This window comes from Lepidochelys olivacea (assembly GCF_965140295.1).
Source record: "Lepidochelys olivacea isolate rLepOli2 genome assembly, chromosome: 2".
Lineage (NCBI taxonomy): Eukaryota > Metazoa > Chordata > Testudines > Cheloniidae > Lepidochelys > Lepidochelys olivacea.
In genome coordinates this window covers 101,085,891-101,112,537 of record NC_140412.1, presented here as the reverse complement: position 1 = coordinate 101,112,537, position 26,647 = coordinate 101,085,891, and the positions used below count along the sequence as shown (strand labels likewise).

The 26,647-nt window shown below is 44.5% G+C and overlaps 1 protein-coding gene across 2 annotated transcripts; it reads right to left on the bottom strand.

Moving 5' to 3' along the window:
• Positions 1-1,340: 1,340 nt before the first annotated feature.
• Positions 1,341-26,647, bottom strand: CNDP2 (carnosine dipeptidase 2). 2 transcript variants are annotated; one of them, XM_084619064.1, is made up of 12 exons: positions 26,499-26,647; positions 18,366-18,455; positions 17,027-17,170; positions 14,939-15,101; positions 10,652-10,740; positions 8,019-8,219; positions 7,216-7,300; positions 6,232-6,392; positions 4,445-4,609; positions 3,375-3,516; positions 2,714-2,861; positions 1,341-2,171 (listed from the first exon to the last, which is right to left on the bottom strand). In XM_084619064.1, exons 2-12 carry the CDS (start codon positions 18,423-18,425, stop codon positions 2,102-2,104), a joined length of 1,428 nt encoding a protein of 475 aa, XP_084475190.1. In that variant the 5' UTR covers positions 18,426-18,455; positions 26,499-26,647; the 3' UTR covers positions 1,341-2,101. The 2 variants fall into 2 exon arrangements, with proteins under 2 accessions (XP_084475190.1, XP_084475189.1); XM_084619063.1 differs by lacking the exon at positions 26,499-26,647 and adding an exon at positions 26,163-26,303.

Sequence of the window (26,647 nt, the reverse complement as noted above, 5' to 3'; positions counted from 1 at the left end):
ATGGCTGTCTGTGTGGATAACAGTAGCCATCTGTCACCAATCAAATACCATCCTAAGAAAGCAATGTTTTTAGTGGGGGAGAATTAGGTTTAATTTTAGGTCAATCTTGTCTGGTGTTCCTTGTAGGCAAGCCAAAGCCTGCTGCTGCTTCTTCCTCCTCCCTCAGCATTTCAGAGTAGGCCTCTTTCATTTTCTTTGAACAGCAAAAACTTCATCCATACCCAGTTTTGTATGTTCATCTGACACCCACTCATGTACAGGATCACACATTGCCAGGCCACCTGGCCAGATCAGCCCCCCTCTTCAAGTCCCTGCACTGCCCTTACCTCTTTTTATTTAAAAAACTAAAAGAAAAACAAAATCCACTACAAATACCCACCCACCAAATATAAAATTCTAGCCCTAATAGTTTGTCCTCACCCTGCCGAGGCCAGCAGTGACCCACCATTTCTCTGCTTCTCCTGCTGTGGTTTCTGGGGTACTGTAGAAGACTGCCTGGGGTACTGTAGAAGACTGCAAGACACCCTTCCTGAGCATGGACATGTATACAACTGTACATGTCACAACCCTCTCCTCAATATCCCTCATTGAGAGGTACATGTATTTAGCTGAACAGGACATTTAGTCTCCCACCCCACATTCACCTTCTTTAGCAGGTCATGCACTACTCCTTACCACAGTCAGGGATGTTGTCCTATGCCTTACATCATGGCTGGTATTTTCTCCCTGCCCCAGAGGGGTTTAGTCATATTTTGATTTGTATTACAGAGGTAGTTAACTCTGTCCATCGTCCAGAAGATTAAGAAGTGTCAAGGCAAGGGGAGTGGAGCGTTGAGAGATGGAACTGCATTTTATCTGGAATGTTTTTGCATGGTTCAGGAATAAGCACACCTAGAAATTGAACCATTGCATGCAAAGTCAGTATTTAAAAAAAGACACACACACTTCCAGAACTAGAGGTAGGCTATAAAGGAAAGCCTTCCACCTATTAATGAATCCTATATGGTCAACCAGAAGTTCATTATGAGCATTTCCACAGCAAGCAGATAAGATTTAATACTTCATTTCACTCTTAGATGGTTTATAATCATGCTCACATCTACAGTAGCTTCCCCAGGGCTGCCAAGGCGTCGTGCAACAGATATGATTGCCCATAGCACTCAGTGCTGCCCTCCCTCCTCCCTGCTTTTCCTTCTAAGCAGGATATTCTCGCACCAAAAAAGCCACTTAGTTCTTTCATGGCCTTTATGGGGGTGGGCTGGTGTTCATGGGCCAGAATAGACCTTTACAGTCTCAGATAAAGTATTTGAAAGAAACCCAACAGCCAAGTGATAGAGCCATCTTTTTTTTTTTAATTTAGCAGAATTTACATAAGAACAAAGCCAGCTTTAGAAAAATGCCAGTTTCATTGCATGCTTTATATCCAGATTTGTCTGCAGACCTTGATGCAACAAGCATGAGCAGCAAGAGCTACATACAACAAATTAGCAATCCCACCCCTCTCCTCGTCAGCGTGGCAGCAGAGATGGCCCCATTACAGCTTGCAGAAATTCCAGTATACCCTTTGTAGTCTGTCATGGAGTGCTTCCAGGACTTACCATGGAGTCTAGATTAACCTCCTTCAGTAACTGCTGATGGTCAAGATGTTGAGTTCTTTTAGTGGATTAGCTAGTTGAATTAAGTTGGAGGAGAGTTGTTAGTTCTCACTTCAGTTTTAAACAAGCCAGGAGAAAGAATGCCTATGACAAGCTATAGGCTTGATTCAAAGAAGCAGAAAGGGCAGGTGTGAAGTGATTCAGAACCACTTGTCAGATTTTGGAGACAGTCCTTAGAAAGGGTCTCTTCATTCCATTTCTTCAGCTACAGAAGACGTGGAGTGTGCACTGGAAGAGTATTTTGCTACTGGGTGTTCCAAGACTTCTAGAGTGGGGGCCTGATGCTTTTCCGCTGCAGGAGTTTGAGTGTTGGTGGGTGAAAAATGGAGGGGGGGCGGGGGGAGAGAGAAGTAAAGCTGTAGGTATTCGGTAGTCTAAGCTCGCTCGTCAGCAGGATTTCCAGAACCACAAAATGATTTCATATTTGGGATTTTCACCTCCTTAGCTCAGTCCCTTAGTTGTGATACCTCATATAGGTATGCGCCAAGCAGCTTCACTCCCTGGATGTAGTTATACCTGGGGAGAAGAGTTCTGTGCATTAGTCTGATCTGGTCTCTTGTGAGTGCCCACGGACATCATTCTGCCTGCATCAAGAGCTGCCAGATCAACAGTGTGAGAGAAGTTATGTGAAGAGGAAGCTAGCAAGACTGTAGAATTGCAAGCGACTGTATGCAGTGAGCATTTAGTATACAGAGGTACATAGCTAGCCACAGCTCCTCTACAGAAGGAACAAAAAAATCTTTGAGAGAAGAGAGAGATCGCAACCAGCGCCACAGGTAGGTACTGGTGCATTTCAAGACTTGTACAGTAACAAGCAGAGCTGTGCAAATAGCTGCTTTTTTTGGTATGGTTGCAGTTCCAAAACTACACTTGACCAAACCAATGAAATGTTTTATTCAACCCAAAACCATTTTGATTTGGGGGCATTTAATATTTGTTTTAAAATAAAATTGAAGGAAAACAAAGTGAAAAATTGAAGTGCTTTGGCTGTTGCTAAATTTGCCTTTTTGGTCAAAAAATTTCCACCCAGTTTGTCCAGACACCACAGTGTCCCTTACCTGTTCAGTTTCTCATTTTGAGAATGGGCACCATCATCTGCAGCTCCAACAGGAAGCAGCATTACGTTTTTGCCTGTTGCCTCTTGGAAGGTGAGAGTGACAGGAATGCTTCCTCCCTCTCTCGTCAAGTCTGGCTCAACTCCAAAAACTAAAAAATAGTTTGTGTCAGTTTTCCTGAGTTAGTGCATCTTCCCCAGCATGCTTCCTTACTAGATCACCTGCCATCTTTAGGGATCCCAAAGAACTCGGAAGGGCAGATTTGACCCACTGGTGGCAAATGTTTGCTGCTATCAGGAGGACCTATATGGGTGCAACCAAAGGTAGAACTGGCTTCCTGATTCCAACTTCTAGAGCTTAATGCACAAAAACATTAAGCCAGAGTAATGGACTGGTTTTAGTATGATGCTAAGGTAAAACACTTCCTATTGAACCACTACTTGCTGCAGCCCCTTGGCTTTTCATCCTAGTATTGACCAAATATGACCATGTACATCTTGGTATTACACCTGCATAGCTCCATGCTTACCAGCCATACTGTGTGTACAATCCTGACATCTTGCTGCTACATTGATATCACCATTTAGTGCTGGTACTAGCGAGATCAACATTTGATGTGTCAGAACGGGCTAGACTTAAATTCCCAAGTTTTAATTCTACTGACCTGTCCTCATTGCTCTTCTGCCAGCCATATAGTGGGGATGATTGAAGTCTGACACCCAAGGTTTTCCACCATGGCCCATGTGTACTTTGAACTTATTGGGACTTTGCAGCTCAGCAAATTTCTTGGTGAGGTAATCCTGAACCTTTGGTACCAAAGGATTGAGCAATTAGAAGTCTAGGATTAACACATTCAGAAGTGTCATACAAAGTTCCTGTTGGGTTGTCTTACTAGATAGACAGGTTGTAAGTGAAGCTAATGTAGCAGGAAAGGTCTGCCTGGAGGCTGTTATTGTAACACAAACGCCGAGCAGGGACAGTGTCTTCCTGGATATTGGAAGCACCTTGCGAGCAGTGCTAGAATTATAAAGAGTCAATTAACAGGTCACAAATCTAGACTAGCAAGAGGCCAACTTCCAGAACAAAAAGTATTAGCTAGTTTAAGAGTCGGCTAGATTGCCGTTAGAATTATAGTAACAGGCAGAAGCCCCAAATCAGCTTGGAACCCTACACAGGGCTAGGTACTGCACAGAGACAACCCCTACCTCAAGGAGCTTCTCCATAGGATGGCCAGACCTTCAGAAAAGCCCCACTTGCTTGGTGGTTCTCCGTGGGGGTTTCTGGATGCTGAGCTATTGAAAGTCTGACCCTGAAAGTTGCCACCCCCTGTAAGATCCAACCTTAAAGTGAAAGCTCACTAAGCCAACTCCAGAAGTTATTCACCTTCAGCGGATGTCAACCCACTAGGTATCAGATTTATGCAAGTGATGCTTTCAAGTAGTGCATAATGCACGCTGGAGTTAGGTATTTATTGTTAAGTTATGAACTATTTATCACAGCTGGACTAAGACACCAACACCATATCAAAAACTTCAGTTTATGGTCATGTCAGAGCTAAGATGCATCCTACATCTGCTGGATCCAAATAAAAGGTCTTGGAGGTAAAGGACAGCAGAGAAGACAGAACTGCTGCTGTGGTTGCAGGGTTTTAACATGGTTCCACCCGTGTACAAGGGTGGAAGTGGGAATTTTTTTAAGAAAGCAAAGATTCAGCCATTCCCAACTTATACCTACCTGGTTGGCAACATCTGCTGGAGCCATGTCTGGCACTAGCCTGATTGAGAATTTGCCAGTTACTTTCCTTGGAATCACAGTCTTGGCTCCTGATGCAGAGAAGGCTCCTTCAATTCCGTGGAGAGATAAGGATGGGTATCTCCACCTGTGCATTAGGATATCTTTCTGCAGAAGAATGGAAAAATTATTAAAGTTACTTATAGCCATAATTTCAAGACCAAAAGTAGTTACCCAAGGTGGGCAAGACAACCTGCATTAAACCATGTCGGTCTGGTTCAAGCATAGATCGCAACTGAAGCAGCAATTTGCACAAGATGTCCGTATACAGTATCTGAATTAGTCCTCTCTGAAAGAGATCGTCAGTTAATTCCTACCCTGAAAATTCAGTTTAGGCCTGATAAAAGCAGTCTTGAAAGGAGACGTTTGCCCAGTGGTGGGGCAACAGCTCTTCTCAATAAGTTCCATACGATGCGCAACATTAAGTGGACTGCCACTTAATCAAAAATTCATCTTGAAATTGCATTTACCTAGGATTTCTGACTGGCTAAGGTGCTCAGATAGTAGGAAAAGCTTTGCCAACCGATTTGATTCTTCCTTCATATCTAATCTGGAAACAGTTGGTGATGTGTAGAACGGCCAGTGAAGCATAGGGTCAGCCTGGGAAGTCAGTATTTGACGGACCAGTATTTTTTTTGGGGAGGTGGCGGAGGGGGTGCAGAGTGCAAAATTTGTGGGAAAGGATTATACAAGGCTGAGAAAGCAATGTTCTGCCTTTTAGGATCAGAGATGAATAGGCATAGGAAACTGTGTGTACGTTCAGCTTGCAGACCTGTAATACGCTTGTACCTTACTACATGTGAACAGCATGCAGAGGAATTCTGTGTTGTTTTGGAGTGGTTATGCATGGGAAGTTCAGACTTAGCAAGCTTGTGTCTAAAGTTTGAGAGTCTGGTGACATGTTAAGAACTAGCTATGGGACTTTGTCAGATTATGCAGTCATGCCAACAGTAATCAGCACTAGAAGAGCACCAACATTTATTAGTTGCATCTGAGATAGTAGTGTTTCCTCTACATTTAATAGGTAGAGAAATAGGATATTTATTCACCTTTTAAGAGTGATTATTTTATCTACAACACCCTTCCACCTCTATCCAGGCTCAATGGAGTAAGGATGCAGATTGCCTTCTCATTGGCTCTCTCACACAGGAGATTTGGGGAAGTGAAACTGCTGCTAGGAGACATTAAATCTAAGAATGTGTAAAGGAACGACACTTAGGAACCTAGACTAACCTAGTTAGCCAAGATCAGTGCTCTTCTTAGGGAGACTCTGAATATTACCTTAACGTAAGGTACATCAAGACTGAGGTGTTTCAGGTCATCTTGAAAACTAGTGTAAGCCATACACTAGAAAAGTCTGATGTGTTTGTACTATGATGATAGTATATTACTGTAGGTAACAATTTTATACAACAACAGGAAGAGACTTCCATGGGAGATACATGCTATCTACCCTTTGGGATAGGTTTTATAGCAAAGCCAGAAGCCAGTTTTTCCTAGTTCACTACAAATGCAGTGCACACTAGCATGTAGCAGCAGGAGCTTTGTGCTGAAGTCAAGATATTCTGCCTATGGAAAAAAAACTAATTCAGTGCCAAATTCATCTATTGAGGCAGCTGTAAGTGTCCCTCACAGATGCAGTGAATGTTTCAGTCTAGAATACCTTGAATTTGTACAGCAGAAAGAGGAATTTGAGGTGGGAACAGAAAAAAGAAAGAAAGGCACTGTACCTTTGTGTCATGCAGTAGTTTTGTTGCTCCCACATCTTTTGCATATTCCTTCAGGTCAAAGTCAATCTTCTGATACAACTCCAGCTCCTCATCAGTGACTGGCACCACTGCTTCATTAATGCCAGGAATGAGGATTTCCCCCCTTTTATCCAGCAGAGAGCCTGCAAAAGAAAATCCTGTAAGATCAGTGTCTGAAACCAGACTTAAGTACCACTCTTCAGAGAGTGTTGCTTCCAAGTTACTGTTAAAAATTGCAACCCATGTCATTTGAAATCTTGCTTTCTTTAAAGGCTTCCTTTGTCAGGAGACAGAAAGGAAGAAATGCAGTTCTAGAGACACAGGTTAGAGGCTACTCCTGAGGACTAGTTAACCCACTGAAAGCCTTCTCTATATACCATAAATAGGGTAGCTACAACTGGCGTACAACCCAATTAAGGGATACTTGTCAATTCAGGTCAGCTCTAGTTGTGAAGTGACTCATTCAATAGGTATATTCAAGACCTGCATTTCCTTGAATTATAAACCTCTTTGTCAGACTCCATGGAAGAACCTGATTTCAAACACAGAGTTGTACATTACATTTTATAAGATGGCTGGCAGGGAAGCAGCCATTTATGGACAAGTGTGAGCTCCAGGACCATAAGTCAACATCTTCCTCAGCTTTCCCTAAAAACCCTTGATGGAAAAAACATCAACACAACTCCTCCTTCCTCAGATGGGTATTTCAGCGACCAGGGCATTTTGCCTGCAGTTTCTCCTGCCTGTCTCTCCTGGAAAGCCACCATTTCAGTGGGGTTGGCTAATTTTAAAGTCAGTCAAATAGTGCCTAGTAAATTTTATATTGGAGCCTTTTACAGTGTAAATTAATAGTTTTAACTATAACGGAAGAGCTTCTTTACTATGCATTATATGTAGGACAGTTACTCAAGCATGGACTGGGCAACATTGATGCTGTAGCATAAAAGGCAAATATGTTTCTCTTACCCATCAGAGCAATGAGATCGGTCATGGCCTCATGTACTGAGCCGCCATAAACTCCAGAGTGAAGGTCTTTGTCACTGCATTCCACCTGGTTTGATGCAAACAAGCTTGTAATCAGACATTAGTTTCGTCAGTGGTTTTTAATAGCCCCTCAATGGCCTATACCCCAAGTAAAGGTCAGCAAACACACAGAGGTAACAGTGCTATACTGCAAGCATCTGGAGCAGAGAGACAGTTTATTATTTGAGCGTGATAGCAGCAAGAGGCCTCCATCAGAACTGGGGCCATATTGTGCCAGAAATTGTACAAGTGTAGCATAGGACATTTCCTACTCCAAAGGCCTTACAATCTGATTCAATGGCATAAGTCTACAGTACTTACAAAAACATCTGCCATGTTGTTCAACCTATATATCTTAGCTCACTTACAGGACGTCAGTTGCCTAGATTAAAAGATCCATGCTACAACTTGGCACTAGAGATGTTTGAATCATTGCTAATGTCAACAAAATATCCTGTACAACAGTTTTAGAGGTACACCCTCCTCCCAAAGTATGACAGTTGTTCATGGGGAGTTGGGGGGGGGGGTGAGGGTGCTATGCTTGGGGCATACAGGAATAGAGCTAGTTCTATCATACTGGAAGACATAAGTGCTCATCTTAAAAATAAAAGTGTAGATCAGCAATGGATATTAATGCCAAGAATTAAAAATAACAGCTCTTTAAAACAAAAAGGAGATGAGATTCAGTTTGTGAGCAACAGGAGTTTAAAATACAGAAATGAAGGGTTTACTCTTCAGGACTTTACCTCTATGAAAAAGTAGCAGATTCCCCTGAGGCCATATGTAATACAGGGCTTCTTCTTGCCTAGCCAGTAGTTGTCAGAGATGCAAACATAGTCCACATCTTTGAAGAAAGTGTCTTTTTGAGCAAAAATCAGTTCATCTAGGCCTTCAGAGCCAGACTCCTCCATGCCTTCCAGACAGAACTTGATGTTCACTGGGATTTCCTTTGGAGTGAAACAAGCATGGAGACATTCAACATTGCTCAGATACCACTTCATGCATATTTGTTAGGTGTGCTTGCGATTAAAGTATAGAATACAGGCATTCTAGTTCCATGACACAAACACTAGTGTAACTTTAGGGAGTGCTTGCAGTTCTACTGATGCAAAGTCCTTATTATCAGCAAAAGCTCAGAGTACACAGTTCCCAAGACGACAGGCCAGACTTGCTATGTTCTATTTGAAGAATATTTTCACTGTTAGGGAGGGATTCACAAGGGGGACTTAAGCATTGCAGCTCCCTCCTGCTTAGTGGAATTCACAACCCTGAAACAGAAATCCAGGCTGCCCACAGGATGCATAGGGAGAGGTATGTGCCAAAGGGGATTCATGAATGCTGCGCAGAAAGCCAAATAAGCTAGCCAGTAGGAACTGCTGAGTAGAGAGGTGTGGCCGAAGCCCTGCTCCTCAAAGGGAGTTAGGCCCATGGCACTAGGTCTGAGGTATGTGCTTCCCTCTACTCAGGATTCACTCCTGGAGAGAGATGCATAAACCAGGTCAGTCCTTTTTCAAAGGGGTAGTGGTGGGGATACCAGCAGCCCCCAGTGGTTGAGTATTTATCCAGGATATGGGAGATCTGGGTTTGAATCCTCACTTTGCCTGATGTGGAGCAGGGATTTGAACTCAGGTCTCCCACCTCCCAGGCGAGAGTCCTGACCACTACAGAGTCACTTATTCGCTGGACCAGTTTGTGTTTATTTTACAGTGGAACAAGTTCCAACAGAAGAGAATGAGATGCCTGCCCCACAATTCCCCCATAGTCCAGTGGATAGGAGGTCTTCTGGAATGTGGGAGGTTCAAGTCCCTGATCCACCTCAGGTGGAATCTGAGCCCTGGGTCTCACACAGCCCAGAGAAGTGCTCCTACCCCTGTCCTGAGGGATAAGGGCACCCCCTTCTCCTTTTGTCTGGTTGTGGTGTGCTCAGAGAGTACCCACTGGATCAAGTCCCAAAGGCAAGACAGACAGCCTAATCTGTGATCCTTATCAGAGCTTGGGTATCAGACACATGAGCTGCTGGGCAGTATCAGGTCTTGGGCAGCACTGGCCCAGCCCAGGTGCTGAAATGTAGGTACCTTCGTGAATTTGTTGGTGGAAACTTGTGTCTTGGGACTTTAGCTGCTGCTTGACTCTGTAGGTAACCAAGCAGGGGTTGGTAATGCCAGTGGTGCCTAACTGTTGTATTCAGGCACCTCTGTCCCCCTTGCAACTTCTGTGGTCCCTTTTGTGCTTGTTTTAAGAGCTAGTTGCTTTTTCAGCAGTTATGCTTACCATTCTTTCCCACAGAAACATATCCCATCTTGGCAGTACTTGGAGAGATCTTCCTCATCCATGATCTTAGTTACATTTTGTGTAATTCATTGTGTTAGAATTAGGAAGAGGATTTTGGCATTAAATTAGCTTTCAACAAGAGTAGTTGTATATATACACACCTCTAGTTGTATGTACTATTTTAAATAAATAGTTTAGTCAGTCATCCACATTACTACAGGTGGAGAAATGGAGGCAGAGGGATAGAGTCTGCCAAAGACATCAGACCCCAGATCTCCTAGGCAGATGCTATTAGCATAAGAGAAGCCCATAGAGACTGCCTACTACAGAGAGGAGAACAGTTCCATCTACTCATAATTCCTTTGAAAACAGAGGCAGCTGGTACCAAAGTGTTATTTAAAGAAGGATGATGATGATTGCATGTAAGGAACATGCAGTGAACTTTACTAAAAAGAAAAAACAGACGTGTCACTTCTCAGAGTGTCAGCTTTATTGTGCTACTATAATATAGAGCTTGTTGAGGCTCAGTAGTGATTTTCAATAGGCAAGTTGAACTACATTTCTGATCATATTCCTATTTCAAGTTAGATGATCTTCCTAAACTTGGCAGAGTTGCAAATTCAGAGGCAATCTCAACTCATCTGCCTCTCCCAGCCTCAAATTGCAGTGTCAGTTTTACTCCTCAGAGTCAAACTTTGTTAAAAATCAGAGCAGAGCAGCTTTTGACAAAAAGTCCTTAGTGGACCTGGCTAGGCTTGACTGATTCTCCTGCAAGAGGTTTCAGCATTCCCCCCCCCCCCCCGATTTGTCTCATTCCATGTTTGGCTAATAAGAAACACTGAGGGAGTAAGACTAACAAGTGTCCTAATTGCTGCTCAGAAAGACACAAAGCTGACCTGTCAATGAACTAGTTATGCTAGAGCTAAATTGAGCAATTAGAATAGAATGTCCACCTACACAAAATGACAGTACTAATTTAATCTTAGACTGATACCACACAATTACTGTATCATTCACTAGACTTTTGACTAATCTGTGGCTAGGATAACCTTTGAACTGCCTTATACTAACAAGCTGAGTTTAGCAGAATATACTCTAGGTACAATACCTGTTTAGTTTGTTGATAAGCTTCTAGGGCATTCAGCCAGGCAAGCACTGGACCTTTGTCATCTGTTGACCCTCGCCCGTACAGTTTTCCTACGGTAGCCAGATACAGGGAGAAGAACATCTGTATGAAGTCTTATGCATACAGCTCATCCCAGATATACTTTAACCCACACAGGCAAGCCTTAATATGCTAGCAATACGCTGCTCACATCAGACATTCTTAGCACTAATGTGTCTTCAGCTTTGCCTCAGATTCTGCCAGCGTCACTTGACGCTTTAGGCTCAGAGTTGTGGCCTAGCATCAGGTTTGACAGACACTGAAGTTTTCCACTGGAAAAAAAAAAAAAATCTTTACAAGATCGAAAACTCATTTTCATGAAAATGCAGCAGAAAAAAGCATGGTTGGAGAACATTTAAGTGATCAAGTCACAAGAGCTCTAAATTGACTTTAGGGCCAAGTCCTTGCTATTTCCTCCACAGCCAAGTACGGACCATCAGACAGGGAAACTAGTACTACCAGGAAAGTATTCTAAATCCCAGGTACTAAAGGACTCTGAGCTACTAGAGAAAGACATAAGAGCTGGTGGCTGGAAGCTGCCAAGACCAATTCAAATGAGAATTAAGGCATGTTTTTAAAATAGTGAGAATAATTAACAACTGGAACAAGCTACCAAGAGAAGGGGTGGATTCTCCTTGAAGTCATTAAATCAAGACTGGATGCCTTTCTGGAAGATATGCTTTAGTCTAACAAGTTATTGAGTTCAACACAGGGCCTAGTAACAGAGAGAAATCCAATGGCCTGTGATATACAGGAGGTCAAAATAGATAATTTAATGATCCCTTCTGAGCTTAAAAATCTGTAACTTCGCATAGAATTCGTTCCCCTCCCCCACAAACATATATATTCAGAAATATGGGTATTCTGCAGGGTACTGCTTTTTAAAATCATTTGGTGTTTAAAGAGGTATTTTGTAGACCAGGTTCACCTTCATACCAAGGAATAGAATATACTAGGTGTATACATTTATTTTGCTAGCAAAATTTTAATGGTATAGTCCAGAAATATACTTTATAATTAGTGCTTTCCTACATAGTTCAACTTCCAATCTCTGATATGATTGTATCAATTGAACACAGACTGACAGCAAGAGCAACTACAGCTAGACTGCATTTGAAGTCTCAGCCTTGTACATTTAGAAGTCTAATCATCAAGCATTTGGTGCTATTTCAGAGGTGGGCAAACTGCGGCCCCCAAGACTGTCCTGCCCAGCCCCTGAGCTCCTGGCTGGGGATGCTAGCCCCCTGGACCCTCCCCCGCCGTCTCCCCTCCCCTGCAGCCTCAGCGCGACGCAACGCCAGGCGGCAGGGCTTTGCTGCTCTGAGCAGCATGGTAAAGGGGGGGTTGGATAAGGGACAAAGGGTCCTAGGGGGCAGGGAGTGGTTGGATGGGGCAAAGGGGCAGTCAGGGGGGTTTGGATAGGTGTGGGAGTCCTGGGGGGGGGGAGCTCTTTGAGGGTAGGAGTGTGAATAGGGGTCAGTGTAGTCAGGGGACAAGGAGCATTGGATGGGTTGGGGGTTCTGAGGGGGTGTGTGTGTGTGGGGGGGGGCTCTTTGGGGAGGCACAGCCTTCCCTACCCAGCCCTCCATACAGTTTTGCAATGCTGATGTGGCCCTTGGGCCAAAAAGTTTGCCCACCTCTGTCTTAGCCGCTGTGAAAGATGCATTCCTTACTGGCAGGGCAGCGGTTGCAGACTTCCCTCCAAAGAAAGTGTGGTGAAAGAACCAGTTTGAAAGATGGAGCAAGCAGAAGCCTGGGCATGAGCAGGTGTAAGAACAAGGGGGTCTAGAGCCCATGTAGGTGATAGGAGACGGGCCAGGGCTGTGGCACAGGTCAGAAATGGAGCTAAAACAGCATTTGGTCTCATGTAATAGACAGAGCCAAACTGGTTTATATCAAGATTGGGCCACTAATAAGATTGTAAGTGGGGAGTATAGTTCAGTTGCTGTGGACGGGCCCTTGAGAAGCACTCACTCTCCTGTCCCTCCTGCTGTACCCAGATGGGTAGTTGCATGCCCCATCCCACACCAGAACGTAAAGGATGAGGCTGCTGGCTTCAGCGGAGTCCAAGGTTCATCAAGGCTCGGCTGAGGTTGTGAGGAGAATTGTTGATTTAGCACTTTCAACAGAAAGGCTGACAACTGGCATTGGGAAAAAATGGAAAGGAACCTTTTGGGCAGAGGTGGGCAAACTATGGCCTGTGGGACCATCCTGTCTGGCCCCCAAGCTCCCAGCCAGGGATGCTAGCCCCCGGCCCCTGCTGTCCCACCTCCCCTGTAGCTATGCCACCGAGCGGCCAGCACAACTTGCACCCGCCCACCTCCCAGGCTTTCTAATAAGCTTATCCTGCTGCTCTGAGCGGCACAGTAAGGGACGGTGGGGAGTGAGGGGTTGGATAAGAGGCAGAAGGTCCTGGGGGGAAGTCAGGGGACAGGGGGCAGGGAGGGGTTGAATGGGTCGAGGGTCCCAGGGGGAAGAGGCCAGGCTGTTTGGGGAGGCACAGCCTTCCCTACCCAGCCCTCCATACTGTTTCGCAACCCTGATGTGGCCTTTGGGCCAAAAAGTTTGCCCACCCCTGTGCTATTTTATTAAAATGATACTTTAGCCTAACACATTTCTGAAGAGACACCACATACTTCCTCTAAACATAGGTAATAGTCAAAAGGCAAAGTTTTACACTGTTTTTGCTTCATTGAAATAAGAAGACTTGAAGGTTAATATAGTTCACTCGAGCCAAGAGGTTTTAAATGAATAGGCACCTCTTTAAGCACTATGAGCTCAGTCCTGGAGTCTAACCAAGATGTGCTCAGCAGAAGAGCTAAGAGTAAAGGTGTCTATATGCTGCCTTTATGCATCTTCCAGCCTTACAAACCTAAGGCCAGCCTGGGCTGGTTCAGGAACCAGAACAGAGCAGTCTCAGGACTCCTAGACACGTTACACTGGGAGGACTGCCTGATTGCAGCAGAGCTCTGGCTATGCCCCCTACGTGCCAGCACTGGCAAGGCAAGGCAGGGCAGGGCAGGGCAGGGCAGGGCAGAACCAATTCCAGCAAGCCTCAGGTTTCATTACACTAGAGGAACCATCAGCCCTTGTTATGCACCGCTTTACTACCCCCTTTGTGCTGCTTCAGTGGCACAGTGGGGCCAAAAACAAGGACACACTGCACGCAGCCCTTTGCTCTAACTACCAGCAATGATTTAGACAGACTTACTATACACGATCAAGTCCAAGTTACTCCAGCACATGAAGCTGGCTAACACCAAGTGATTATCAAAAAGCGATAAGAGGCTTAAGTAGCCTGTTTGCAAGGCACTGATAGTTAACTTTGATGCATATGCATCAAGATCTATTTAAACTAATGTAGCCTATCTTTCCAATAGATTTTGTCATACAGCCTTTGAATCTCAGGACCATAAAAATAGCTTGTGATCTGCTGAAACATGGGGAGGGACCACCGTAGCAGGGCGGGCGTTAAAGAATCAGGAGAGAGGGAGAAAGTATTTTCAGCATGCTTTACTATTGGTGGCTGTGGGTGAGATCTTGCAACTACTCCTGCTCACAAAGAGGAGTGTGGCCCTCATCCCTATAGCCCTTTGATGCCAGTCTGCCCAGGGGGAAAAATTCCCCTGGGCACAGGTTTTGTGCAAGACAGCTTGCAGTCTTCCGTGATGCCACCTAGTGCAGTGGCCAAACCCCACCTAGCTAAGCCGAAGCAGATGCCAGAATGGCCATTCTGGCTTGTGCTGCAAGGCACAGGGCAGCCCAGGGAAGGTGCTGTAACCATGGCATAGGGGACTGTTTAAGTTCTGCCAGAAGTGGTTTTTGTGCCTGCTGCAGCCCAGAATCCCAGGGTCAAGAGGTGATGCAGAGCTACTTGCCTTGCTCTGGCCTGCTAGTTTTGACAGCACAAGAATTCAGCCCTAGCGAACACCTGCTTATGACCAGTGAGTTACCATGGAAACCGATGGCAAATTCAACACCGCCATTTCACTGTGGGTATGAACACTACTTGGACTGTCCGAGAGGGAAGAAAATATGTCGAACTTGGAAATTTGAGGGTTCACATTTTCCCCCTTACTTCAAGGGCAGGGCTTGTTTACCATTTTGTTCTTAACACTTTTAGAGGAAGGTTTGAAAATTAGTGCTGCAAGCTCTTCCATTCTCCACTCCTCCCCACAGGGGGGATCGTCCCAGTTTAAGAGAACACTTGCTGGACTCTTCCCATCTTACCATCTCTTTCTACCAAGGTGAAGGGTTCACTGTCCCAGCCATCATCCAGGGCTGCAGGTTGGACATCCAGATGCCCATAAACACACACTGTTTTCTTTTGTGGATCTGAGCCAAGTTTGCCGAGAATAATTGGAGGTAGTGGGATCTCTGATCCATCAGGGAGCTAGAAATAAGAGGAATTTTAGCATAGGATGCATTTTAATAGAGGAGAGGATAAAGTACTTAGAAGCACAGTTTTTAGATCCTTAATTTGGCTCTGTAGAGTAATTAAATACCAATGCATGCACACTCGGTTTTGTTAAAAACAACATATGCTTTGAGTAGTTTTGACTGACTCTTTCCCCGCAAGTTTTTGACAAACTAAGCGCTCCAGCACTGTGCAGGTGACAGAGAATCAATGATTTTACAAGCCACGTGGAAGTAGCAAAACACTGACATGGTCTAAGCTACAGTGGACAGTGAAGTTAATACTATCAAAACGATCATGTGGCTACAATTCAAAATAGGACCAGTTTAGCCAGGTAAACTGCATCACAAACCAGTTACAAAACCATGGCTGCACATGTAGTAGAGGCCGAGCCTAAAAACACAGTAAGATATTTGTTGAAGCGTTAGGCAACATGCCATGTGTTTACTGTACCACATCAAATAAGGAGATTAAATATTTATACGAAACCAACACTTTTGAGGCGGTCTTAAAATACATGTTCAAATGCACTTCAGTGGAGAACTGAATACAGCAGCCTGAAGTTTTATATTCACTGGATGAAATTCCAACAGTCAATTTAACACTCAGTAAACTCCTCAGGTGAGCAGGTTTTTTGTGGGGCCAGAAGTTTAAAATAATTGCTTTGCATCACGTCAAGAAATTCAGGACGGATGCTTCACTTTCAGTGCAGCTTCACCATATCCTTCATTTGGCTGGAATTAAGCAACAGGAGACCTCTGAAGCCAAATCCTATTCCTTCAGTCATTTTTGGTACTGCTTATGTGTAATAAGCATAATGAGGCTAGGGATGGTGCTATTTAGAGAAATAAATTTATAGCATCATGGTCTTTCAGGGATCTTTATGTTTGGAAGGCCATTTACAAATGTAAACATTTACAAATATTTAACTTTTGATTAGTCACCTCACTACCTGGAACAAGCTTTAAATTCCCTTTAAGATTAAGGAACTAGATTTTAATCTAGATAAAAAGAAAATAGGGCAAGGATCATTCTTTAGACTATGTATGAGGAAGAGCAATTTATAAGGGACTATGCATGACTAAAGTAGCCACAGTTATGTTGGAATGGTCTGTGCAGTTCCAAAAACCTAGGCATAATTTAGTTACAGGACAAAGTACTTTTAACTTTTACCAAGGAAGTCATGTGCATTGTAAGTATAAGGGAAAATATGCACACACTCGGCTGTGCCGTTTTCCTGGTAACCGCAGTTTACCAGTTTAATATGAGAAATATGGTCAGTGTTGCTTTAGCTGCATCCAGCCCTGCCTGGACTAGATGTAGCATATTCTAAATTAAAGGTTCTGAGGGAAGAGGAACAAGATTTTAAACCTAGAAGATCCAGTTAGTGAGAGAACCTATCAGAATAGCATCTTCTAGTCACTCATGGAAGCAGCAGTATGTATGAAAGCCAACATTTAAGATCTGCTGGCCTGGATTTAAGTTGTGTGGTCACACATGTTGTAACATATTGCTTGTACTGTGACTCTTCACATTCAGTTGTTCCCAATATATCCCAGACTCTTGTTACTACGGTGCTTCAGAGAAAATCCCAGCTCACAGAACATTTAAAGTTGTAGCACAGATTCCCACCATACCTAATTCAGGGATCAGGTCTGGGATCTGAAGTGGACTAGTTCTCAGCAGCTGAGCAAGTTAGTGTCAACAAGAGGCTTCAGACTGGGGAGTAGGGAGCAGGCTCATATGTCTCCATTTGGGCAACTGCTGGTCACCCACATATAGGCTGCAGCCTATAGTTAGTTGCTTTGTCAGGAATCTAACTGGCATGCAGGATGCAAGTATTCTGCTTGAGAATTATTTTCTAGTAATGGGGTAGCAACTAGGTGAGCATCTCTTCATACCTTTTGGGTGCCAATATTCATCAGTTGAGTTGTGCCACCCAGCCGCTCGATGTCCTTGGCAGCAACTTCCATCATTCGTTTGATTTCATCCCTCTTCTCAGGCCATGCCGACACACTCTGGATTGCCACCCATTGGGCCAGCCGCTATTTATAGGGGAAAAAGGTTTGAGTGGTTTTACAGCATTCGTGTGCAATCCAGATTGTTCAGAGTAGCTGATGAAAGACACTTTAGAAATACATTACTTAATGGGCAAAAAACCCCTGATATTAACCCTTTGCTGACTCTGGCCTTCTCTGTTTTAAGAGGGTTAGTAATATACGATGGCTGCTATAATTGGAAAAGCTTCCTTTAGAGCTGGCTTTTGAGGAACACCCCACCCCCCAATCACATACAGTAGCAAGAGGAGGAAAGTGTTAACTCTTTCCTGACTTAGTACTAGGTTGTAAATGCACTACAGCAAAAACATGCCGTACCTCAAGTCTATACAAGGTCTTTCTACCAGTGGTGCTTTGTTTCAACATCTAGTGCCAGCTATAGTTTTCTGAAAGCTATTAGTCCTTCGCCTTACTACCAGAGGGCCCAGGAATACAATCTTGGGCACCTGTGCTGATTACTCCTATATTCTTATAGACACAAGAGCTATACAACATTTAAGCACTATATTGTAGTTAAGTCTCTCCAGAGTTTTAGATAAGAGAATTGCAATACAATCCTCATTTAGTAACATGTGAAGATCTAGCACGCAGCAGCCTGTTTTGTACTGTCCAGATATTCCCAGAGTGATCAGACACATGTCAAAGGCATTAGCTAATGGGATGTTTGGTAATGCAGCGATATTTCTAGTTTCTCCATATTTACTGAAGTAAGAGAAAGTCGGTCAGCAGCACAGGACTGGAATCTAGGAACTACTAAATCCTAATCCTGGCTCTGACACCAACTCCCTCTAGGCCTTGTTCATGGCAAGTTGAACATTTTCCCCACTGTAAAAGCATTTACCTTGTAGGTCTGTTGTGAAATTCAGTTGCAATTTATGACGCACTTTGAAAATGATTGGTTTTAGTATAAAGTTCTCCTACTTGTTCACTAGAAGTTTAGACATTTTACTATAATAGGGTAGTATACAATTATATTTAAAATTATGCTGTTTATAGTCTCTCCAACCATAAGTTACATGCCACTTAAATCACTGGGAAACCAATAGAACCAAAGGATACAAATCACCAAGCTGACCTTTAATCAGTCTCACCTGTTGAGATGCTTTTCAATTTCATACAAATTTATTTGTCCTGTATTACAGTAGAACTAAGTAGTTTAATAGCTGTGTGGAAGAATTCTTACCTGAACATAGAGATCCTGGTGTTCATCAATGTGCTGAAAAAGTCTTTCAAGGACAGACATTTTCTTATCAGAATGAAGTTGTTGAAAACTCTAAGAGGAAAGAGAAGTAGTTCAGTGTCTAGAGCCTTAAGCGTGATACAGCCAAGCTGGTAAAGCAGTTCAGATAAACTTTAAAGAGGAAGTCAGTTTAACACTAGAGCTCCACCCTTCGAAACTGCAACACAGCAAAATAGTCAAGTCCTGGGAGTTCTTGCTGTGTCAGTCCAGAGATCACATGACAGGAGAGTGCAGCTGAATGGAAGCAGATTAAATGAATTCTTAAACAAAAAAGCAGTGACAACATTGGAGACCAATACTATGAAAGCATAATTCAAATTATTTCAGCAGAAAGAATGTATGCAATTGATTTTGAGCAGTTATCAATTTAAAGCCAACTTATTCTAGTAAGATCATGTATCTTGCTTGTTTTTTTTTGTTTTTTTTTTTTAAAAAAAAACAACACAACTTTAAATCTATACCTTTTTGTAAAGAGACAGCAATTCCATTACAATATGTAAATATACTGTACTGGAAGTATAGCTTGAGTTGTAATTTTAATCTGAAGTATTCTTTCATAGTATTCTGTTTATTCTGCATTGGGTACTCTTTCCAAAGTTGTATTTTCAAGAATTAGACAAGGAACATAACATATTGCAAGTTTAAATGCAAGACAGCACCTAGATAGCAAATACTGTGTTACCATTTACACTACACCAACTCTTGCCCGTTCTTGTACTCCTGCAAAATACTAGAACACCTGTATTTAGGAGCGGATTTCCTTTCCACTGCTTGCAAGAGAGTTAAGGAACAAGAAACATTCAGGGACAATTAGTAGCAAATAACTATTTCTTAGTCATTCTTGACCACTCAGCCTTCTAGAATTTCAAAACATAATAAAACTATCTGTGGAGTCACGGACAGGGCTGGCCCACAACATTTTGGCACCTGAGGCAGGGAGCTCAAATGACGCCCCATGTCCCCTCGCTTGGGTCAAAACTTTGAAAGGTCTCACTTTGCCCTCTTCTTGTTCTACTCCTCTCCTCTCATGGTACTGCTCTGCTACCTACCCCAGTAAAGGAGAACTTAAAATACCTTGTTCAAAAATCTTAACACTTAACTTTCAAATGCCTGAACAGCACATATTCCAGAAGAGCCTTTGGAGTTGATCCTGCTGAAATGTATCTTGAAAGGGCTTTCAGTTCATCAACTAAATCACTTGCATCAATATCACACATGTCATCATGTGTCACTTTCTCTAGTGCCTGCATTGCTGGTGTAGGTCTTCTTCAGGTATAGTGAGGCATTTTGGAATATTGTACAACCATCCCAAATATACTGCGGTGTTTCTTGAGCTGCATGAAATGTTCAACTGACTGTATTGCACAAGCTAGCACCTGGTTAAAGAATTCAACTTTGAATTGTTGTTTGGGGTCTCTTATGGGATTATCCCATGCCTCGTAATCAAAGTGTCGACTTCTTCGGTGACTTATTCTTGAATGGGTGGGAAAATAGCTTCAGTGTGAAGTTCCTCTGCCAACTTCTGTGCACTCTTCAGAGCATTTTGAAATCCCGCATCTGACCACTAAGACTGTAGTTATGTCTTTGCTTTGTTCAGTTGTTCCATTGCTCCCGATATATCACGGTCAACACCTTGGAGTCTCTTGCTTCGAACATTTATTTCGAACAGTGTGTCATGCCACAACACTAAGTCACACAGAAATGTGAAGTTATGTATGTTTCTGGTGATTCCATTTCCCTCTGCCACTGTTCTCTCATGAACTGTTCTGGTCACAGCATTATCCTCCATCATGGCAACTATGGCACCATCTATCTTCCCAATTTGGTGTTTGATAGGCTTTATCGCCTCCACTCGACTTTCCCATCGTGTGGCACTCAGTGGTTTCAGTGTCAGACAGGATGTTCCCACATGTTGCTTCAAAATTTGCCATCGATGAATTGATGCAGACAAAAATACATAGATGCTTTGCATTACATTAACAAATTCAGCAGCCTCACTAGAAGCTGATGCTGCACCACTGACCACCAAGTTCAATGAAGGAGAACTTCATGGGACAAAACAAAAAAAACAGCCCCTCCCCCCCAAAAAACACCTCAAGGGTTTAAACTGTCGGATCCATGTCTGCACTTCTCTGTTCTTTCCTCTCACGGTGGCACCATTATTGTAGCTCTGACCTCTCATGGCAGCTATTGCAATTCCCATATCTTCCAGCTTTTTAAGAAGCACGTTTGTCATACCAGCTCCTGCAGTATCATCAATGTCAATAAATTCTAGAAAATGTTCTCCGACAGTCATCATTGCAGGGACATTTTCACTAGGTTCTGTTATTACAGAATGCACCATTAAAGCCATTTGTTCCATATAGCTGATGTCAGGTGTGCAGTCCAGAATAACAGAGTACTATCTTGCTGACTTCAGATCTGCCACAATCTTCTGTTTGACTTTTGTTGCCAGTAACTGTATGATCTCATTTTGAATGGTTTTTCCATGGTAGTGGTGTGTGTACATTTTTTGGGTGGTGATTCTTCTTGGATGCTGCTGGAGTACAGCTTCAAACTCAGCCAACAGCTCCACAATTTTAAGGAAGTTTCCACTGTTTGGCACATACAGATGATCTGAAGTGCCATGCAGTGCTAGGTTTTGGGTAGCAAGCATTCTCACAATGGCAATGAGCCTTTTCAGAACAGTTTGCCAGTAAAGAGACTCTGATGCAATCTTCTCTTGATGCTGATCATCTATGGTGGCCTTTAACCTTAGTCTCATCTCAAGCTCTTTCCACCTATGGAATGCTCTCTGGTGATTTGCTGCCTTCTCAAGGCATTCCAGATTCCTAGCCAGATTTTTCCAGTCCTTTGTTCCTGTAGAACCCAATGTGGCTGGAACATTAGACTGGAAGAGTTTGCAACAACAGTATGCAGCATTCTGGGTTTTAGAGTACATAAGCCATGGCCTCTCCACTTTGTCACCATTGGGTATTTTATGCCAGTGATGTGTTGGATGGAAACTTCTATTTTCATTGTCTTTGGGGAACATGAAGTTTTTCACTTGCTGTGACTCATGCAGTCCAGGGAAGTCCCTCAGGCTACTGCTCAAGTGTGTCCACAGTCCTGGATCATCTAGAGTTAAGGAACTGAACTCAGCAGCAGCTGTTTCTTGTGACTCCACAACACTCTTCTCTGATCTACACTTTTCTTCAGAATGTGCATGGTTACATCCATTTGACATGGATGCTGCAGTAGCTCTTGTCACCTGCACTCTGACTAACTGGAAGATCAGGCATCTCCTCACCACTCACATCCTCACTGGGGCCAGAAGGCTCACCGTGAACATTTGTGTTTATGTATCTCAGGAGAGCTCCTTCCTGCTTAGTTAGAAAAGCATCCTTTTTCTGAATGCTGCCCCAGAGGGGTGTTTTCTTCTTTCACTCATGACTGCTGTTCCATGCCAGGCTCTCAACACTCAATTGAAGGGGACAAATAAGCAGGCTGGTAGCAGGGCCTGAGTGAGGGAGGATATCAGCGTCTTAAGGGCCTAACTGGCTCCTATACTTCAGTTGACTGCCTGTTCTCCTCAAGTGGGATCAGGGAAGCAGCAGGAAACAGGAAGCTCCCCGAGAAGCTGGTGTTAATCAGTTCAAGCTCCTGGGTGTGCTACAGAGGTACATAAGAGGCTCCTCCTCTTCTCTCTCCCTGCAGCTCCTGCTGCTTTCTGTTATTACCTCTCTCCTTTTCTCCTGCCTGCCAGTTATGTCTCTTGTGCCCTCCTTCCTCCAGCACAGCACTCCACCATCTTTGTGCATCTAGAGCAGAGAGAATACAAATGCACCAGCAGCAGACAATTTTCTACACTCTGGGTCCTAGTGGCGCCCTCCCACAGTCTGGCACTCAGTTTGCCTCATGGTAAGGCCTGCCCTCAGTTACTCAAAAGCAGTCTGCAGAGACTGATTGATCTCATCATGCTACTTAGCAAGAAGCCAGTGTATAGCCAGATGATACCATGTGACATCAGCCTTGAGTTTTATGCTTGACCAAGTTTTGTGGTGTTAGGGGAGGAGGAAGAAGAGCATATTTAGTCTTTTAAAGAAACTTTATTCACCTCTGCCCTCCCATGGGGATAATCAGCACTTTCTCAGTAGTTAGATTTCAGAACAGTATATTCAAAGTGATCTCATTCAACCCACCCAATAAATACCTCTTCTGTATAAAGAGTGAACTCTGGTGCAGTATTAAGAGGATCTGACCCAAAAAATGAAAACCATTTCAGATAAGAGACTTAACCAGGAATTTCTAGCTTTTCCCCCCTGCAATAAAAATAAGCTTTACAAATACTTCGTGGGATTGCATTTATTTCCAAATATTTAGATGCCAAAGTGTGCCAGCATCAGATGCTGTCTCTAGGACAAAAAACTGAGTACACAGTGAGCATCTACATGGTAGAAATTGGCATTTTCTGCTTGTGCAAAAAAAGTAACCAGCAAGAAAAACTTGTACTGGCATGTCACAGTCACTATGCTAATTACCCTCGCAAAAAACTCTTTGGCAGGCCCTTTTCAGCAGAAGTTTTGTGGAGTCTCTTCAGCCTTTTTCCCCCTCCACACACAGAGCTGAACGTTTATGGAACTGTTGATAGCATTCTGTTCAGCAATGAGAGAGGATGACAGCACTGCACTTAAGTCAGATAACTGATTTATCCTCCTTGAGGTTGAAAGCACCGGCACCCTTAAACTGAAGTTAAGGTAGAGCCCTGCAAATCTGCAGATATCTATTCATGGACCATGTTTGTGGGTCAGATGCAGATACAAATTTTGTATCTGCACAGGACTCTACAGTTAAGCCATCTAAGGGCATGGCTACACTTGCAGATGTAGAGCGCTTTGAGTTAAACCAGCCTTCAGAGAGCGCAGTAGGGAAAGCGCTGCAGTCTGTCCACACTGACACCTTCAAGCACACTGGCATGGCCACATTTGTGGCACTTGCAGCAGCACTGGGAGCGATGCACTATGGGCAGCTATCCCATCATGCAAGTGACTGCAACGTGCTTGTCAAATGTGGGGGGGGGGGGTGGAATGTGACAGGGAGTGTGTTGTGTGTATGTGGGGGGAGAGTGGGTTTTTGGGGGGCTGAGAGCATGTCTGCATGCTGTCTTGTAAGTTCAGACAGCAGCAGACCCCCCAGCCGCCCCTCTCTCTCTCTCACACACACACACACACAAATGGCTTGCTTTCTCTTGGAGCAGATAAGCAGCCGGCTGTCAGAAACAGAGCTTTCAAAGGGCATATCTGCGTTCCTGCAGTGATTCAAAAACAATGACAAGAGTGGCCACTTGACTTAAGGGGATTATGGGACATTTCCGGAGGCTGATCAGAGCGCAGTAATGCAACACCTCGTTCACACTGGCACTGCGGCGCTCCAGCGGTGGAGCAGCAAACGTTATGCCACTTGTCAAAGTGGAGTACCAGCAGCGCTGTAGCCGCAGAGTCAGAGCGCTCTACGTGCCTTGCCAGTGTGGACGGGTAGTGAGCTAATGCACCTGGGGCTCCTTTATTGTGCTGTAACTTGCAAGTGTAGCCAAGCCCTAAGTTTGAAAAAAAAAACAAAACCCTGCTTCATAACTGCATATTGTGGAACATTCTGGCCTCACTAGAATGGGAACACACTGAGGCATGGAACTCCAGAAAGACATTTACGTATTCAAACCCTAATGCCTTTCATCTGAGCATCACTCACAGCGGTGTCTTCACGGCGGTGAGTCGACTGCTGCCGCTCCCCCATTGACTCGGCCTGCGCCTCTCGCAGTGGTGGAGTACAGGAGAGCACTTGGGGTGGGGGGGGGGGTTGATTTATCGCGTCTAGTCTAGACACGATAAATCGACCCCCGCTGGATCGATCGCTGCCCGCCAATTTGGCAGGTAGTATAGACATACCCTGTAATGTCTTTCACCTGAGCACTCATTAATATAGTTAAACAGTTAACACTTAAGACACTGTGATAAGATGTGAAACTTAACTAAAGTCACTCAGTTTTGAGGGGGAATCTGGGATTTTCAGTACCTATGATTGAATTTGGTCAGGGCCCGGACTCTTCCAAAACAAATGCTCAAGTTCTCTAGTGACCACATATTTTCCATCTCATTCAGCGTTCTTGCCCAAATAGCCAGAAACTGATTCAGCCTGGACCAGAGGAAGGAATGCCATCGACACATAACTCTTGTTCAAATCAGGATCAAATCAATTTAGCCCATCAGATTTCCCAGAAAAGCCAACAGCCATCATCTCCAGGTGTAGTCAGTGAGCCCACTATGTGTAATCCACTATTATAATCCAGGGAGGTTGTGGAATATCATCATTGGAGATTAAGATCAGGTTGGACAAACACCTGTCAGGATCGGTCTAGATAATACTTAATCCTGCCATGAGTGCAGGGGACTGGACTAGATGACCTCTCAAGGTCCTATGATTATTCACTTGTGATTTTTCCCCTTTAAAAGGGAATTAAATGCAGAAAGTGATGTCAGTGCTCCATGGTTGAACTTTAAAAATTCTACAAGACCTACACAATAATAAACATGGTGAGCTGTGGTTCCCATAGCAACCCCAGTGGGTAAGTGGTAATGTCTAGGATACAAAGATACGATGTGTTCTGTTCAGGGGGAATCATGTTTGAGTCAGCTGATAAAAATGTACATCTCTACCCCCCCTCACCCCAGAATTGGTTTTAAGCCACACTTAAAAGTAGTACTTGATCATGCTAGCCTTCTGGGTCAGTACTGAAAGACCCATGTCTATATTCTGGAAGGAGCTTAAGACTCCTGCGCCCCAGATTCCAAAGGGGATTGGCTAGTCATACCAAAGAAGACATGGCTAGAATATTAGAGTTATTGATAAGTACTACAAAGGAACCAGCTAAATACTATGAAGTACTGTCACTGATTTCTCAGATTTCTTTTTGCACGACCACTGAGATTACACGATTGCATAAGTTATGCTTTTCATAAGAGGAAGTGTGGCTTGACTGTAAAGTAGGAAAATGTGTTCTCAGCCCACAGGATGGAGCCCCAGATGATAGCACCTGCTCTAGGTTAGCTGGAAGCATTAGACCTATTGACAGCCAAAGTCATTATATTGTCTGCTATTTTTTGCCACCACCTCTTTCGTTTAGATGGGGAAAACTGCCCTTTCATCTACAAATAATGCACTGCAGAGATGACATCCTATTGACCAGCTTCCTGAAATGAAAGGCAGGACATGGTGAGTTTCTTGCAGCTACAGACGCAGGCATGCTGCATCATATGGTGACCAGTTTCCACGGTCAGTCAGTGCAAGCCACAGGCTAGAGAACTGGGCATGAGGGCCAAGGCTAGATAGTGGGTCAGGACATTGAGTTCCCCAGGTTTCCTTCACCAGACCGTTTAACCACTGGCAGGGTCTGGGTATTTAAGACGCAGCGGTTGGAGGAGACAGCACCCCCCGCCCAGTACGAAGTGGCAGACACGTCGTGTCCCAGTGTGGCCCGTATCCCCACCCACGTCGAGAGCCCCCGTCTGCGGGCGCGGATTACGGCTGGGAGGACGGGTTAAACGGCCCGATCCCTGCTCTCCGAACAAGGGACGCGGACTTGGGGAAGGGCAAAGAACGTGCTTACGGCCCATGCATCTCAGAGAGGGATGCCGTCAGAGTCATGCGCAGCATGGCAGGGGGAATCCCCACCAAACAAAAAACACACATCCCCACCCTACTCACCACCAAGCGGAGCGGGGCAGGTCTCCATCTGCGAGGCCGCAGGCCGCCACGCACCAGCGACCGGCAGCCGCGGGACAGAATCAGCGCCGCGGCCATGAGTGACACAGCTTCCCCGTCAGCTGCTGCAGCAGCTTACTCCCAGCAGCACCAGGGGGGATTTGTCTGCCCCCTCCCCGCCATCTGGCCGCCCGGAGAATCATGGGGAAACAGAGCCTGAGCAAACTTTGCCAGACCGGGTGCAAAGTGACCACCAAAGCCTCGAGCTAGGGCGGACCCCGCAACTAACAGGCGGAGACAGGGAGCCCCCTTCCACCCTGGCGGGGGGCTGCCACTTACCCGGAGCGACCTCACCACGTGGCACCAGGCTATCTCAGCAGAACGAGAGCCTTTCCGAACCTTGCGGCCAGCTGCAGTTTAAATCCCCCCGTGAGCCCGCCCCTTTGGAACGCCGCGAGCCCCAATCAGCGCAGGGCAGAAGCAAGAAG